The sequence below is a fragment of the Pristiophorus japonicus genome, chromosome 7 (genome assembly GCF_044704955.1).
Source record: "Pristiophorus japonicus isolate sPriJap1 chromosome 7, sPriJap1.hap1, whole genome shotgun sequence".
NCBI lineage: Eukaryota > Metazoa > Chordata > Chondrichthyes > Pristiophoridae > Pristiophorus > Pristiophorus japonicus.
The window spans coordinates 174,485,591-174,504,299 of NC_091983.1; the positions used below are offsets into that span (position 1 = coordinate 174,485,591).

The 18,709-nt window shown below is 44.4% G+C and overlaps 1 protein-coding gene across 2 annotated transcripts in view; it reads right to left on the bottom strand.

The window, feature by feature from the left end:
• bckdhb (branched chain keto acid dehydrogenase E1 subunit beta) overlaps window positions 1-18,709 on the bottom strand; it is a 541,209-nt gene that overhangs the window by 452,299 nt on the left and 70,201 nt on the right. For both annotated transcript variants that reach the window (XM_070885573.1, XM_070885572.1), the window contains exon 4: window positions 8,565-8,698. In XM_070885573.1, coding sequence (XP_070741674.1) covers window positions 8,565-8,698 — 134 coding nt within the window. The remainder of the gene's footprint in view (window positions 1-8,564; window positions 8,699-18,709) is intronic.

Consider the following 18,709-nt stretch of genomic DNA (forward strand, 5'->3'; position numbering starts at 1 on the left):
TTACTACAGTTGTACAGGGCCTTGGTGAGGCCACACCTGGAGTATTGTGTACAGTTTTGGTCTCCTAACTTGAGGAAGGACATTCTTGCTATTGAGGGAGTGCAGCGAAGGTTCATCAGACTGATTCCCGAGATGGCGGGACTGACATATCACGAATGACTGGACCAACTGGGCTTGTATTCACTGGAGTTCAGAAGAATGAGAGGGGATCTCATAGAAACGTTTAAAATTCTGACGGGTTTAGACAGGTTAGATGCAGGAAGAATGTTCCCAATGAAGTCCAGAACCAGGGGTCACAGTCTAAGGATAAGCGGAAAGCCATTTAGGACCGAGATGAGGAGAAACTTCTTCACCCAGAGAGTGGTGAACCTGTGGAATTCTCTACCACAGAAAGTTGTTGAGACCAATTCACTAAATATATTCAAAAAGGAGTTAGATGTAGTGCTTACTACTCGGGGGATCAAGGGGTATGGCGAGAAAGCAAGAATGGGATACTGAAGTTGCATGTTCAGCCATGAACTCATTGAATGGATACAGGCTCGAAGGACCGAATGGCCAACTCCTGCACGTATTTTCTATGTTTCATTGGGCCCAAGTTTCCACATGATTTGCGCCTGATTTTTAGGAGCAACTGTTGGAGAACGGACTATCTTAGAAATCGTAATTCTCCACATTTTTTTTTCTGCAGTTCTAGTCAGTTAGAACAGTTCCACTTTGGAACAGAATTTTTTCTTCAAAAGGGGGCGCGTCCGGCCACTGACGCCTGATTTCAAAGTTTCCACAGTGAAAACGTACTCCAAACTGACTTAGAATGGAGCAAGTGAAGATTTTTGTAGAACTGAAAAAACCTGTTCTACACATTAAAAAATCAGGCGCAGGTTACAAATTAGGCGTCCAGAACGAGGTGGGGGGGGGGGGGGGGGAAGGGAAGTCAATAAATTCTACAATAAATCCTTATTTATACTTCCACAAATATTATACAAATAAATCCAACCTGAATAAAAATTTATAAGCAAAGAAAAGATTAAATAAACCATCTTCCTACCTGTGTGAAAGTGCTTCAGCCAGCCTCACAAGTTCGTTCGTTCGTTCCCGACGGCAGGGGGGGGAGGAGGAAGCCGTTCCCGACGGCGGGCGGGCAGGAGGGAGGGAGGGAGGGAGTGCGGGACTGACCGACCGACCGCCCGACCGCAGCTGGGGGGGGGGGTGCGGAGGTAGCCGCTCCAGACGGCGGGCGGGGAGGAGACAGTGAGAAAGCTGCAGGAAGTCTCAGAAGTTGAGCAGCCATTCCCGACGGCTCCGTCGGGAATGGCTGCTCAACTTCTGAGACTTCCTGCAGCTTTCTCACTGCTGCAAGAAGCCTCAGTGCTGATGTGCTGATGGCAATGTGCTTTTATGAAAAAATGTTCAAAAATTAAACAGCTACAAAGAACTACAAAAATGGCCGAGTGCCAATGTTTCCTTCACACTGTGCGTGCGCGAATGCTCCAACGCGCCCGCGCAGGGTTGCCGGCAGGAAAAAAACTAATTTAAACGCCCCCTCCCACTTACAAAATCGGCGCGAGTGGTAGGCTCCACCCCCTGCACGCCGTGCCAGGCAGACATGGAGCTGCAAGGCGCTCGAGAATAGCGCGTTATTTTTTAGGCGCGAAAAATGGGCGCCCAGCTCAGAGGGGCGCCCGTTTTTTATCGTGTGGAAACTTCGGCCCTATGTTTCTAAACTTGGAAATATTACACTCAATTCCTTAATTTAAATCATTAACGTGTATTGAAAACAGCTGGGGTCCCAGCACTGAGCCCTGCGGCACCCCACTAGTCACTGCCTGGCATTCTGAAAAGGACCCGTTTATCCTGACTCTCTTCTTCCTGTCTGCCAACCAATTCTCTATCCATATCAGTACATTACCCCCAATACCATGTGCTTTAATTTTGCACACCAATCTCATGTGTGGGACCTCGTCAAAGGCCTTTTGAAAGTCCAAATACACCACATCCACTGGTTCTCCCTTGTCACTCTACTAGTTACATCCTCAAAAAATTCCAGAAGATTTGTCAAGCATGATTTCCCTTTCATAAATCCATGCTGACTTGGACTGATCCTGTCACTGCTTTCCAAATGCGCTGCATTTCATTTTTAATAATTAATTCCAACATTTTCCCCACTACTGATGTCAGGCTAACCGTTCTATAATTACCCGTTTTCTCTCTCCCTACACTCTTTAAAAAGTGGTGTTACATTTGCTACCCTCCAGTCCATAGGAACTGATCCAGAGGCGATAGACTGTTGGAAAATGATCACTAATGCATCCACTATTTCGAGGGCCACTTCCTGAAGTACTATCAGACCCGGGGGATCTATCGGCCTTCAATCCCCATCAATTTCCCGCCTAATAAGGATTTACTTCAGTTCCTCCTTCTCGCTAGACCCTCAGCCCCCTAGTATTTCTGGAAGGTTATTTGTGTTTTCCTTCGTGAAGACAGAACCAAAGTATTTGTTCAACTGGTCTGTCATTTCTTTGTTCCCCATTATAAATTCACCTGAATCTGACTGCAAGGGACCTACGTTGTCTTCACTAATCTTTTTCTCTTCACATATCTATGGAAACTTTTGCAGTCAGTTTTTATGTTCCCAGCAAGCTTCCTCTCATACTCTATTTTCCCCCTCCTAATTAAACCCTTTGTCCTCCTCTGCTGAATTCTAAATTTCTCCCAGTTCTCAGGTTTGCTGCTTTTTCTGGCCAATTTATATGCCTCTTCCTTGGATTTAACACTATCCTTAATTTCTCTTGTTAGCCACGGTTGAGCCACCTTCCCCATTTTATTTTTACTCCAGACAGGGATGCATAATTGCTGAAGTTCATCCATGTGATCTTTAAATGATTGCCATTGCCTATCCGCCGGTAACCCTTTAAGTATTATTCGCCAGTCTATTCTAGCCAATTCACGTCTCATACCATCGAAGTTACCTTTCCTTAAGTTCAGGACCCTCGTCTCTGAATTAACTGTGTCACTCTCCACCTTAATAAAGAATTCTACCATATTATGGTCACTCTTACCTTAGGGGCCTCGCACAACAAGATTGCTAATTCGTCCTTTCTCATTACACATCACCCAGTCTATGATGGCCAGCCCTCTAAGTTGGTTCCTCGACATATTGGTCTCAAAAACTATCCCTAATACACTCCAGGAAATCCCCCTCCGCCGTATTGCTACCAGTTTGGTTCGCCCCAATCTATATGTTGATTAAAGTCGCCCATGATAACTGCTGTACCTTTATTGCACATATCCCTAATTTCTTGTTTGGTGCTGTCCCCAACCTCACTACTACTGTTTGGTGGTCTGTACACAACTCCCACTAGCGTTTTCTGCCCTTTGGTATTCCGCAGCTCCACCCATACAGATTCCACATCATCCAAGGTAATATCCTTCCTTACTGTTGCGTTAATTTCCTCTTTAGCCAGCAACGCTACCCCACCTCCTTTTCCTTTATAGAAACATAGAAAATAGGTGCAGGAGTAGGCCATTCGACCCTTCGAGCCTGCACTGCCATTCAATGAGTTCATGGCTGAACATGTTGTCTATCCTTCCTGAATGTTGAATACCCCTGGATGTTGAGCTCCCAGCCTTGGTCACCCTGGAGCCATGTCTCCGTGATGCCAATTATATCATATTCATTAATTGCTGCCTGTGCAGTTAATTCGTCCATCTTATTATGAATACTCCTCGCATTGAGGCACAGAGCCTTCAAACTTGTCTTTTTAACACACTTTGCCCTTTTGGAATTTTGCCTTGGGTTTCTCTGCCCTCCACTTTTTCTTTTCTTCTTTCTAGCTTTTGCTTCTGCCCCCATTCTATTTCCCTCTGTTTCCCTGCATAGGTTCCCATCCCCATCATATTAGTTTAACCCCTCCCCAACAGCACTCCCCCTAGGACATTGGTTCCGGTCCTGCCCAGGTGCAGACCGTCTGGTTTGTACTGGTCCCACCACCCCCAGAACCGGTTCCAATGTCCCAGGAATTTGAATCACTCCCTTTTGCACCACTCTTCAAGCCACGTATTCATCTGAGCTATCCTGCGATTCCTGCTCTGACTAGCACGTAGCTCTGGTAGCAATCCTGAGATTACTACCTTTGAGGTCCTACTTTTTAATTTAACTCCTAGCTCAATTTAATTACATTCAGCTTGTAGGACCTCATCCCGTTTTTTACTATATCGTTGGTACCTATATGCACCATGACAACTGGCTGTGCACCCTCCCCCTCCAAAATGTCCTGCAGCCGCTCCGAGACATCTATGGCCCTTGCACCAGGGAGGCAACATACCATCCTGGAGTCTCGGTTGCAGCCGCAGAAACACTAATATTTGTTTCCAAAAGCTAGTTGTTGGAGACTACAGACCCATTAACCTCCCCATTTCAGATTGCTATGTCTGCTGTTCAGATGTATTTTCCTCGTCCCTTTTTTTTTAATAAATTGATTTTTTTTGATACTATTAAAATGCTTGATATTTTATTTGCCAGTTCTGAAAAAGGAGACTGTCGAAAGCATTAACCCATCTTTTTTCTCTCTGATGTTGACTTAATTGCTGTGTGTTTATAGCATTTTCTGCTTTTATTTTTGCAGTCTAAAGTTTGGCAGTAGATCAGATACTGCAAGTTTCATCAATTCTTTAACATGCACCTTCACCATTCAAAGCCAAGAGGTAGAGCTGGAAACTTGCCTCCACAGCTGCAAGCCTGCAGCAGCAATGAGCTCCATAATGTTCCAAATACTCAACTTTTTCTTCAGTCTTCAGAGGCAATAAGGAGCATCCAAGCCTGGGATATTCAGTACCAGTTGGGTGCTGATTTTTTTAATGTTTCAGATGACCGCTGATTGGGATGAAAACTAAAAAGGTGATTTGAGTGACATGGAAAGCTATGCAGCCTGTAGCCATGATATAGATCTGCACTTCCAGCCCATCCACTTGAGCAAATAAGGCTTCTAGTATAGGGGTTAAACGTGCTTAAAAAATTGTATTCATAAAAGTGCATTAAAAAAATTCACTCAATGTTTTCCTCACTCCTTCATACATCCTTCAAAGGGCTAGATTTTCGTTTGTCGGTGAAAGACGGTTATACCGTCTTTAGGTATAAGTTTTGTCCTTTACGTCGGTAAAGTCAGCATTGCACAAGGATTTGTGGCGCAAACCGCAAGTTTTGGCAACTTTAGTTCGGGGCCGGTAGCAGTGCGAGAGGGGCCTTGGGAGGGGGGAAAAAACTAAACAAAAAAAAATTGCAAAAAACATTCACAAAACCCTTACCTATTAAATCGCTGAAAAATAATTTAATAAAAACTTTAAACTTACTTTTTTTGCAGGTCTTCATACCGCTGCTGGCAGGGCTGCACCGACAGGTTTGACCTGTCGCTATTCTGTGCATGGCAGGGAGTGCCAAAAGTACGACAGTAACGCAATCCGCGGCGTTGCATGTTGTTTCACGTTCTGGGCGCAGAATATGGGTCCCAAGAGAGCCAAAATTCGATTGCAAAATGCAATTTTGGAGCAACTGGTGTAGAACGGAGTATCTTAGAAATTCAAATTCTCGGCATTTAGTTTGCTCCAGTTCTAGTCAGTTAGAACAGTTTCACTTTGAAACAGAATTTTTTTTTCAAAAGGGGGCGTGTCCGGCCACTTACGCCTGTTTTCAAAGTTTCGGCAGTGAAAACTTACTCCAAACTAACTTAGAATGGAGTAAGTGAAGATTTTGGTACGCTCGAAAAAAACCTTGTCTACACTTTAGAAAATCAGGCGTAGGTTACAAATCAGGCTTAGGGAATGGGGGGGGGGGTTTAAAGGGAAGTTTACAAACATTAAACACTTCAGTTTTACAAATAAAGAGCCATCATCAATAATAATGATAAAAACATCAATAAATCAACCAATAAATCAATCAAAAAAAATTAATAAGAAATAATTTTTTTTTAATCAATAAATAAAACATTTTCTACTTACCGACTGCAGCACCGGGAGCCCTCCAACAGCATGCTGGGATACCGCCCCCCCCCCCCCCCCACAGTGTGTCTCTGTCAGTGTCTCTATCTCTCTGTCTGTGTGTCTCTCACTCTCTGTGTTTTTGACAGTGAGGGGAGGGGGAAGGAGGGGGGTAGAGGGAGAGGGTGTGGCAGGGGGAGGGGAGGGAGGGAGGCAGAGGGGGAGGGATGGGGGAGGGGAAGGGGGGAAGAAGGGGAAGGGGGAGGAGGAGAAGGGGAAGGGGGGGAGGAGGAGAAGGGGAAGGGGGGAGGAGGAGAAGGGGAAGGGGGGAAGAAGGGGAAGGGGAAGGGGGGGAGAAGGGGAAGGGGGGGAGGAGGAGAAGGAGAAGGGGGGAGGAGAAGGGGGGGAGGAAGGGAAGGGGAGAGGGGGGGGAGGAGGAGAAGGGGGGGAGGAGGGGAAGGGAGGGAGGAGGGGAAGGGGAGAGGAGGAGAAGGGGGGAGGAGGAGGCTGAATGGGCCGGGCCCGGCGGCTGGGCCCAAGACTTCGGGCAGGGCCCATCCCCAGCACCAGATTTACAGGTAGGTGGCGTCGGGTCCGGGGGGAGCGCGGGTTGGAGCCGGTCCCGGGGGGGGGGGGGGGGGGGGGTCGGTTCGGGTCAGGAGGTCAGGTCCGGGTGGGGGGGTCGGGAGCGCGGGTCGAGTCGGGGTGGTGGTGGGAGGGTGGTGGGAGGGAGGAAGGGAGGGAGGGAGGGTCGGGTCCGGGGGAGAGCGGGAGTCGGGTCGGGAAGAAGCAGGAGCTGGGTGTGGGAGGAGCCTTATGCACGCAGCCCCAGTGAGGCCATTCGGCCAGGGCTAGGGGCTGCGTGCTTCCGGCCCCTCCCACACAGTTTTGGGTGCCTGGAGCTACTGCACATGCGCGCCTACTGTAGCGCGCATGTGCAGAAGTCCCGGCATTGTTTTCAGCGCAGGGACCTAGCTCCGGCCCCCACAGCTCGTGCTGCGCCACGCCGAGGGCCAGAGGACCTGCAAGGAGCCGGAGCATCTGAAAGGTTTATTTAAGTGCACTTTGTGGCGTGAAAAATGGGCGTCCAGGTCAGGGCTGCGCCGTTCTAGGCACGGCCCGAAACCTGGGCCCGTTAATTCACAAAAAAAGCTCAGTGAACGTTCTGTTTACAAGTGGCTTTTTTGTGAGTGCTCTTTATCAGAGGCTGTGCTCATTTCTCTATTACAGTATTATACAATGCAATGAAATGAAAGTTGTGAAAAAGTTAATCCCAAAGTCTATTGAAATAGATACTGGGGAAAAAAATAACGCAAATTTGGAAAAATTAATTCATCTTTGACCTTTCAATTTTGCTTTTATACAATATGCTATGTTTTGTTCCAATTTTACTTCCTTTGAGTTACCATCCTTTAAAGGGGAAAATTAGGAACCACAAAACACAGCATATTTCACAACCCAATACAGCATTAAAAAAGTGCATGTGGTCAACTGTATATACAGCTATAGGGCATTTTCTGTTGTCAATTTACCTCAACTGCTGCATGAAATGGACAGGAATCAAAAACAAAAAAGTGGCCCACCCTGAATGCAATTTTTTTCGAAATTAAAAGGCAAGCAGTTGGATAGTACCACAAGTGTAAGGTATAAAACACAAGTAGTATAATGGGGAGACATGGCTGAATAAGAGGAGGAAATGTTCATATCATTAAATTTCAGTCATAAATATGGCAGAGCTTAACTGTGCTCATGAATACCACTTGATCCCTGAATCTGCTTTACAGTACCCATTCTCACCAGATTCAGTTTTGTAAGAAAGTAGTTTCATTATTGTGCTGGAAGGTCACCTGAATAGACAATAAAAGCATCATTAAATGTTATGGGCTCGAAATTGGTCTTTTGGTGGCGGCAGTTTTTTTTTCTTTGGCACTTTTCGGCAAAAAATACCGCTATTTTTTAATGGGGTAAAATTGGCAACAAAATGCGCCCGACGGTAAAAATCAACATTGCACGAGGATTCGCAGTGGAAACCGCAGTCCTCGCCAACTTTAGCCTGAGGCCGATTACCACTAAAAAGACAGGCCCTGGGAGGAGGGAAAACACAAAAATAAATTGCAAAAAACAAAAAATGTAAAAAAAAATCTCAAAACATTCACAAAACACTTATCTAGCGAATAGCTGAAAAAGAATTAAAAAAATAAAAACTTTAACTTACTTTTTTGCAGGTCTTCATGCGTACCACTGTTTCTGGGGCTGCAACACAGGGTTGTCTCAGGCATTTTTTTTTTCTTCCTAACTACGGGTGCGCTGAACGGCCAATTTTAAGCGGTCGTATTTTTCTGGGTGCTTTTCAGCAGTATTTCAAAACCGCCGGCACACAACTTTGGCCAATTTAGGTGAATACTTTTTATCGTTAAAAAAGGCGATCAATTTCTAGCCCTAAGTTTGCATCTAGCTAGCATGCTTTAGAGAGTTATATGGTTAACTGAAATAGGTTTTGAAATGTCACGTTGAAACAGAAAGAAAAATAGTAAATCTGCAGGAATTCTAAGTTTCTAGGTGTTCAGTAATTCACTCGGATAGCAATTACATACCTGATCAAAGGCTGGATAGATGTAGTCTGCAAACTGTATTTCTGCAATGGCTGTGGCTCCTGTAACTGCTACACCAATTCCAAATCCCACAATACCTTGCTCACAGAGAGGGGTATTGAACACTCGTTCTTTTCCTAAGACAAGGCAATATTTTAAAATATGAATGATTGCAAAGAAGCATTAAAAATGCCAAACATATGATTAAATAAATTAATCAAACCACAATTGTGATTAATAAAGCATGATTGTTGAAAACCTTTTTAAAAGCAAAATTGCATTAAAAATTTCACTGGAACTCATTCAGAAAACATTTTCAAATAGCTACTTTAGTTTTTAAGAACACAAGGCAAAAGACAGAGTTGGGCTCTTACAAAGAGTTTGAGCCAGTAGACAGTTCTTTACCTTCAAATCCCAATTAAGATTAATAATTTTCCCAAAGGGGAGAAACACAATAACATGAATGTGACATTAACAGGGATTAAATAAAATAAAATAAAACAAAACAGAATGAAGCCCTGCAAGCTACACAGCATGTTATTTTTTAAATGACCATGCCTCTTGAACACATTAATCTTTAATGTAATGCAAGATGGTATTTAAAAAATGATTTTGCCATATCAGCATACAAAAAAATCCACACAAAGCCTATGGCATTGATTAGTCTTGCTGTTTACACTTTAATCAGACCATAGTGTGCCTACTATGCTTGATGTGCAAAACAAGATTCCTATGCAGTACCGCAAACCATTTGTACCATGATTTTAGAAAAAGTGTACTTTCAGTAGACTTAAGGCACATCACACTACAACTATAACATCAATGCAAAGTGGTTTTGCATCACACTGTCACTGCAGTCATGGTATAAATACAGGCTAAATCTAGAGTCAAGGCCTAACCAGACACCAGAGCAAAGTGGAATGATACTCGCTGGAGGAGGGAGTCTTACTCTACTTTGATGCCAGCTTGGGTTTTAACATCCATTTGGAGTACACAATTTTAGCACTAGTATGAAACTGAAACTATTTTGAATCAACGCTAAACTTGTAATGTAAATGCAGCCTTAACGTGTAGCAATACTGATTTGACACAAGTACAAGTTTTAGTGGAAGAGGGGAAAGCCTGGAACTGCAATGCTCACACCAACCACAGACTAAACAAAGCCCTGTGCGGAGACATAAATCAACAGAGCTCTGCTGACTAGCCTCCAGTGGTTGGTGATATTTTTTTTATATTTAAAAAAAAACAGCTGACTAACCCACTATCACTTTTTCTATCATTAAAATCATTGACATTAAACAGACCTAGAAAGTTTCTTGCAAGTGGTGCAAAATCCAAGTAATGCCTATTTCCAAGTGTCTCACTAACAATGCAAAATGCAGAACTAGGGCTCTTTCAGCTATAAATAATCTGCTTATTTTACACCAATATAAATGGGCAGTACAGGTATAACTGCACAAGTATACACTGATGCAAGGGAAGATTGTATAATCACTCAGCACATTAATTTCCTAAACATGTAATGCTTCACATTATTTCCCTCCTCAGTGAAATGGCCTCTGCTTTACTGTTTATGGCAAAAATGAGGAAGACAATTGTTTCAACGCAAGTACTTGTCCACATATAAAATACTCAATTTCCCAACAGCCATTATAGTTTTCTTTCAATATAAATGGTCTCACAAAACACCACCCAAAATGTAAATACAAGCTAAGTGGACACTGCCATTCTAATGGGCTCAATTTTCCCCAGTGATTTGTGCCGTTTTTTTGGTGCCCGCCGCTTTTTTTGGCGTAAGTTAAAAAATTAAAGTTTCCCCAAGGAATGTACGCCAGCGTAACTCAGTTATGATTTTTTTTTTAGGTTCGTTTTTTTGGGTCATAAGGGGCATAACCTGATGTCTGCGCCAGCTTTTCTCAATTATGTAAGTTTGCCCAAAGAAAAATTCCCCTAGGCCGGCGTATGTGACCATTCCCAAAAAACTTTCTGCAGAGTTAAGAAAAACCAGCGCGCATTGAAAAATCGGCGCAGAAAGACATCATTTTCAGCGAAGTTTTGGAGGGAGTGAAGGCTTAAATATGCATAATAAAGATTACATTTGTTTATCTTAATACGCAGTAAATGGAAGTTTGATGGAATTCTGTAAGTTTTAATTTTTTTTTAAAACTGACACGCAAACAGTGCAAGGGTCAGAGCGTCGGCCGGCAGAATCTAATACTTTCCCGGACACACTGGCTTGGGCTCAGCTTCAAAAGAAGCCCAAGGGGGGGGTAGGGGGTGGTGGAAGGCATATGGAGGGCATCAGAACCCTCACCACCTATCAAAGCAAGCCCGGGTGGGTGGGGGGCTGTGGAACGCATCAGAAGCCTGCTCTACACATCAAATGTAGACCGGGGTGGGGGGGGGGGTGGGGGGAGAGGAGGGTTCCCAATCATTGCGCCTGCTTAGACCTGGGTGTGGTCCACAGACCTTGTAGGGAGAGAGAACAAACAACCTTGTCCTGTCTGACTGCCGTTTTGAGCTTCTTGCAAATGTAAAATTTAATCATGGGGGCAATACTGACAATGTGCAAGCCTTCTATATGATGGTGCTGCAGAGGAGACAACTGATTCGACTTCATCGCACGAGGAATCTCAGAGCATGTAGGGTGATGGGCAGGAGGCCTTACCCATGTCGGGTATATTGAGACAGGCATTCGTACTTGCACCTGAGTGATGTACACTGTGTCAGAAGACTGCGTTTCTGCAAAGTAGTAAGTGAGATCTGTGAGTTAGTAAAAGCAGACCTGCAATCTAGAAGCGTCAGGAGGACTGCTTTGTCAGTTGAAGTGAAGGTTACAGCTGCACTTTCATTCTATGCAACTGGATCGTTCCAAGCTACAACTGGGGATGTGTGTACCATTTCTCAACAAACAACACATGTCTGCATTCGGCAGGTGACTGCTGCACTATATGCCCGGAGGAATGACTACATAAAGTTCCCCATGACCGCCCAGGCAATGCGTGACAGGGCTGTGGGCTTCTCCAGGATTGCTGGCTTCCCCAAAGTACAGGGCTGCAATGATTATAACCACATCGCCTTGCGAGCACCTTTGGAGGATTCCGTGATGTACAGGAACAGAAAAGGCTTCCACTCCATTAATGTGCATTTCAGCAGCAGCCAGAAGGGCAGAGCTGGCTACTGGGCGACAAAGGGTACAGCCTCGCTCATGACGCCACTACGCGTAACCCGGACAGAAGCTGACCGGGAATACAACATGTCGCACATTGCGACGCGCAGCATAATAGAGAGGACCATTGGCATCTTGAAACAGTGTTTCCGATGCTTGGACCATTCCGGAGGCGACTTGCTATACTGCCCCGAGATGGGCGGTCAGTTCACTGTTGTGTGTTGCATGCTGCACAACTTAGCCATCTTAAGTCAGCAGCAGCAGATAGTAGAAGACCCACCTGAGGTGAGAGTGGCTGATGATGAGGAGGAAGATACAGATGAGGAGGAAGAGAACGAGGAAGCCATGCAACTACCTGAACCCGGGGCACGACGGCGGAGGAGAATGGGCCGTCATGCCCCTTCAACGATTGTTCAAGCCTTATACCAGCAGCTCATCCGTGAATGCTTTGCTGCCTGAAGGCTCAATGGCAACTATTCCAAATGGACCATAGAAACATAGAAAAAGAGGTGCACGAGTAGGCCATTCGGCCCTTCGAGCCTGCACCGCCATTCAATAAGATCATGGCTGATCATTCCTTCAGTACCCTTTTCCTGCTTTCTCTCCACACCCCTTGATCCCCATAACCATAAGAGCCATATCTAACTCCCTCTTGAATATATCCAGTGAACTGGCATCAACAACTCTCTGCGGCAGGGAATTCCACAGGTTAACAACTCTGAGTGAAGAAGTTTCTCCTCATCTCAGTCCTAAATGGCCTACCCCTTATCCTAAGACTATGTCCCCTGGTTCTGGACTTCCCCAACATCGGGAACATTCTTCCCGCATCTAACCTGTCCAGTCCCGTCAGAATCTTGTAAGTTTCTACGAGATCCCCTCTCATCCTTCTAAACTCCAGTGAATAAAGGCCCAGTTGATCCAGTCTCTCCTCATATGGCAGCCCAGCCATCCCTGCAATCAGTCTGGTGAACCTTCGCTGCACTCCCTCAATAGCAAGAACGTCGTTCCTCAGACAAGATCAAAACTGAACATAATATTCCAGGTGAGGCCTCACTAAGGCCCTATACTACTGGCAGTAAGACCTCCCTGCTTCTATATTCAAATCCCCTAGCTATAAAGGCCAACATACCATTTGCATAGGATCGGTCCAAGTCAGCATGGATTTATGAAAGTGAAATCATGCTTGACAAATCTTCTGGAATTTTGTGAGGATGTAACTAGCAGAGTGGACAAGGGAGAACCAGTGGATATGGTGTATTTGGACTTTCAAAAGGCTTTTGACAAGGTCTCGCACAAGAGATTGATGTTCAAAATCAAAACACATGGTATTGGGGGTAATGTACTGACGTGGATAGAGAACTGGTTAGCAGACAGGAAGCAGAGAGTCGGGATAAACGGGTCCTTTTCAGAATGGCAGACAGTGACTAGTGAAGTGCCGCAGGGCTCACTTCTGGGGCCCCAGCTCTTTACAATATACATTAACAATTTAGATGAAGGAATTGAGTGTAATATCTCCAAGTTTGCAGATGACACTAAACTGGGTGGCGGTGTGAGCTGTGAGGAGGACGCCAAGAGGCTGCAGGGTGACTTGGACAGGTTAGGTGAGTAGGCAAATGCATGGCAGATGCAGTATAATGTGGATAAATGTGAGGTTATCCATTTTAGGGGCAAAAATACGAAGGCAGAATATTATCTGAATGGTGGCAATTTAGGAAAAGGGGAGGTGCAACGAGATCTGGGTGTCATGGTTCATCAGTCATTGAAAGTTGGCATGCAGGTTCAGCAGGCGGTGAAGGCGGTTAATGGTATGTTGTCCTTCATAGCAAGGGGATTTGAATATAGAAGCAGGGAGGTCTTACTGCAGTTGTACAGGGCTTTGGTGAGGTCTCACCTGGAATATTGTGTTCAGTTTTGGTCTCCTAATCTGAGGAAGGACGTTCTTGCTCATGAGGGAGTGCAGCTGGGGTCCCAGCACTGAGCCCTGCGGCACTCCACTAGTCACTGCCTGCCATTCTGAAAAGGACTCGTTAATCCTGACTCTCTGCTTCATGTCTGCCAACCAGTTCTCTATCCACGTCAGTACATTACCCCCAATCCCATGTGCTTTGATTCTGCACACCAATCTCTTGTGTGGGACCTTGTTAAAAGCCTTTTGAAAGTCCAAATACACCACATCCACTGGTTCTACCCTGTCCACTCTACTAGTTACATCCTCAAAAAATTCCAGAAGATTTGTCAAGCATGATTTCCCCTTCATAAATCCATGCTGACTTGGACCAATCCTATCACTGCTTTCCAAATGTGCTGCTATTTCATCCTTAATGATTGATTCCAACATCTTCCCCACTACTGATGTCAGGCTAACTGGTCTATAGTTACCCATTTTCTGTCTCCCTCCTTTTTTTAAAAAAAGTGGTGTTACATTAGCAACCCTCCAGTCCATGGGAACTGATCCAGAGTCGATAGACTGCTGGAAAATTATCACCAATGCATCCAATATTTCTAGGGCCACTTCCTTAAGTACTCTGGGATGTAGACTATCAGGCCCTGGGGATTTATCGGCCTTCAATCCCATCAATTTCCCGAACACAATTTCCCGCCTAATGAGGATATCCTTCAGTTCCTCCTTCTCACTAGACCTTCAACGCCTAGTATATCCGGAAGGTTATTTGTGTCTTCCTTTGTGAAGACAGAACCAAAGTACTTGTTCAATTGGTCTGCCATTTCTTTGTTCCCCATTATAAATTCATCCGAATCCGACTGCAAGGGACCAACGTTTGTCTTCATTGATCTTTTTCTCTTCACATATCTATAGAAGCTTTTGCAGTCATTTTTTATGTTTCCGGCAAGCTTCCTCTCATACTCTATTTCCCCCCTCTTACTTAAACCCTTTGTCCTCCTCTGCTGTCTTCTAAATTTCCCCCAGTCCTCCGGCTTACTACTTTTTCTGGCTAATTTGTACGCCTCTTCCTTGGATTTAACACTATCCTTAATTTCCCTTGTTAGCCACGGTTGAGCTACCTTCCCCGTTTTATTTTTACTCCAGACAGGGATGTATAATTGTTGAAGTTCGTCCATATGATCGTTAAAGGTTTGCCATTGCCTATCCACCATCAACCCTTTCAGTATCATTTGCCAGTCTAATCTAGCCAATTCGCGCCTCATATCAAAGTTACCTTTCCTTAAGTTCAGGACCCTAGTTTCTGAATTAACTGTGTCACTCTCCATCTTAATAAAGAATTCTACCATATTATGGTCACTCTTCCCCAAGGGGCCTCGCACAACAAGATTGTTAATTAGTCCCTTCTCATTGCACATCACCCAGTCTAGGATGGCCAGCTCTCTGGTTGGTTCCTCGACATATTGGTCGAGAAAACCATCCCTAATACACTCCACTTTTGTTGGACGGCGCAGATATAATGCTAAGTACTGCAGGGAATAGAATACGGCCAGGGTGATCTCCTAGATTAGTTTCGATCACCTGGATGGGTCGGAGAGGAATTTTCCCAGATTTTTTCTCCCTAAATTGGCCTGAATTTTTAATCTGGTTTTTGCCTCTCCCAGGAGATCACATGACTCCAGTTGGGGTAAAGTGTAGCATGTTTCAGTACAAGGGGTGTCGCAGTTGTGTGAGGCGGACTGGGTGAGGTGGGTGCTCTTTGCCTTTCTGTCATTGTTCATAGGTTTATATGTAACCTTTAGGGCTGCTGACCAAGGGCTGTGTGGCTCTTTGTCGGCCGGCACAGACATGATAGGCCGAAATGGCCTCCTTCTGCGCTGTAAATTTCTATGTTTCTATGAGTAAGCTCACACAGCGCAGTCAGCAGGCTGATTTGAAAGACCACAATGAATGATAGCACATTGCATCAACCGAAGCGTAGCTGACGGAGACAATCCCATGAATCATAGAAACATAGAAACATAGAAAATAGGTGCAGAAATAGGCCATTCGACCCTTCGAGCCTGCACCGCCATTCAATGAGTTCATGGCTGAACAAAAACTGTGGAATTTGCAGGACTTCCCTCTCCCTTGAGTGTGGGCCCAGCTTGTGCAGGGGTGGTCGCTTTTCTCCAGGCAGGACCCATCAAAGCAGCGACCCTCTCTTCCAAGGGTGTCAGTGTGTGCAGATTTGCCGGGTCTCCTCCTGTTCGAGTTCTTTTTCGTTTATTGTGTGCCTCTTTCCTCTGCAAAGATGAAAATATAACTTTTTAAAGGGAGGGTGTCTTTCTCCTGGGTGAGTCATATACAGATGGTCACATTTACAATTGCAATTCCATTGAAAAATGAAAAGATTACTTACACCAACTACTCGACCAAGGTCCTGCCACTTCTTTTTGCACTGGTCTCCAGACCTCGAGGTGGTCACTATTGCACAGTAATCTTCTGCAAGTTGGTTCCAGCGTTTGTTTGGGTTTCTTTGGGTGAAACTTTTTTGTGACCTCTGCTAGTGTCCAACTCCTGCCATCTGCCCTCAATCACAGTAACTAGTGCCTCCACTTCATCCTGTAAGAAATTCTTGGTCCTTGCGCCGCGTTGCATCTTGAATTGCAGTTCCGATTTTTCCAATGATAACTAAAGTTCTCACACACACAATTGGCTCTTTAAAAATGGCCGATTGCAGTCCGGGAGCTGTACTGCGCAAAGGAATCACGTCAAAAACGTCTTTTTTTTCGCACATGCGCAGAAGGAGCAGCAACGTTTTTTCGGCGCGGACATTAGGCTCCCCCCCCACCCCCCAGGTTACAGAACAGAGAATAGAACGGGGAAACTTGGCACATTTATTTTTGGAGCAGTGGCCTAGAAAAATGGGCGTAACTCTGGCAATCCGCCAAAAACCGGCTTTGGGGAAAATTGAGCCCAATGTGTTTCAAAACCACAAACCACATTTTATAATGGCTTCCTTGGTAGACAGCAGAGCAGCAGAGGAAAAACCTTCTTTTTTTTTTAAATCACACTCTGCAACTTTAATCTGTCCCTAAACCAGTGAAGCTTGAGTTTATTTCAATGAGGTCAGGATAGTTTCCATTATATGCTAAAATATCATTAAAAAATTCTATAAAATCAAAACCTTCCTAAATTTTCTAAACCCATCTGAATACAAGGATTATTTGCCAAATGCTTGCAATGGACTAGTCTTTTTATAGCAACAATCATTTATTTGGTAATGAAGAAACATATTACAGGTACTGATGTCTGTTCAGCCTGCCACACACCAAACGGAACAGCACTGTCAACTCTTCAGAAACACAGGTAACGATGGTACTCTTAAATTACAGCACTACTTGCATCAGTTGCCCAGAAGCTTATTAAGGTGCTGTCCACTTAAATTAATCTAAATGTTGTTATTAATAACCTCTGCATCAGAAGCAGCAACAGTGACATGTTTTAATCTTTGAAAATAGTGTGCAAAGGCAGAACAGATTAAAAAATAAACGGTTCTCAAACATCATTTTTTAGAAATTTGTTTGCAGGATATGGACAACACTGGCAAGGCCATATTTATTGCCTATCCCTAGTTGTACTGAGAAGATAGTGTGTGCCATCTCCTTAAACCTCTGCCATCATTTTGGTTATACTACTGCCACAATGGTGATAGGTACAGAATTCCAAGATATTGATCCACTGACAAGGAAGGAACAGCGATACATGTCCAAGTCAGGATGGCGAGCAATTAGGAGGAATCTTAGAGCTGATGGTGTCCCCATGATATTGTTGCCCTTGTCCTCCTCTGTGGTAGAGATCACTGAGAAGTAACGTGCTGTCAAAGTAACCTTGTTGAGTTGTTGCAATACATTCTGAAGATTGTACTGCAGCCACAAGTGCTCTGGTGACAAAGAAAGTAGTTATTGAGTCCAATGGCAGGGGCGCCAATCACGCAAACTACTATATCCTGGATGGTCTTGAGCTTCCCAAGTGATGTTGCAGCTACATCCATTCAGGTGAATGATGAGTATTCCATCGCACTCCTGACTTGGACCTTGCAGACATTTGGGAAGCTTTGAGAAGTCAGGAAAAAAGCCATTCGTCGGAGAGTATCCAGCTCTTGTAACCAGTTTTGATATGGCTCAAAGAAAACCTTAGATCTATATATCTCTGCTCCTGTACTTTATTAAGAATCTTAGCACTTAAGATAGCTCTTGCACCAGGTTTTTCAAAGATTCTCCTAAAGTTACTGGACAATAACCCTTCCCAGATGTAGAATTTCCTCTTCAAGTCCTACACACATGGCAACTTCTGAAGCAATGGACATTCTGTGAAATGCAGAAATTAACTGAGGCACTTTCTGGCAGGTAGACAAGAATCCAAACACTACTCCACAAACTTCCAGCTAGTGCTATAAAAAAATAAATTTCTGATATACTGCATCTTCTTGTGCTAAAGCGCATTAAGTAGAAGAGAGCAATAACAATGCTTTATAGGAGTGGCAGAATAAGACATACAAGTTGGCAAAGAAAGAAGTGGTGAAGAATGAGGTGGCTGAATAAGGCACAGATATAAAACAAAGGCTTTCAAGTAAGAATCCCTGAACCATAAGTATGTGAGAAGATTCCAAGTTACATAGAATTTACATCACAGGAACAGGCCATTCAGCAGTGCTTATGCTTCACACGAGCCATCGTGGACAGTTCATCAGATTTCTGCCCATCTTATTAAATTTCTGTACTTTTCTGTTTTTGTTTACTCACCAGATCATTTATATTGCTGTATCTACTAATAAAATACTTTTTGTGGTATAATAGCACTGTTTTCCTTGATTAGTTGGCACTACCCTTTGGAAGTAAGGACAGTGTGTGTCAATATATACTGAGTCACTAGAAGCATGCAAACATCCGTAAGACAAACCTCCACCAACCTGTCCCCGCCGCACAGCACCGACCCAGAGTCATCAAGATCCATGGTGCAGCCCTGGACAACGTGGACCATTTCCCATACGTCGGGAGCCTCTTATCAACAAGAGCATACATTGACGACGAGATT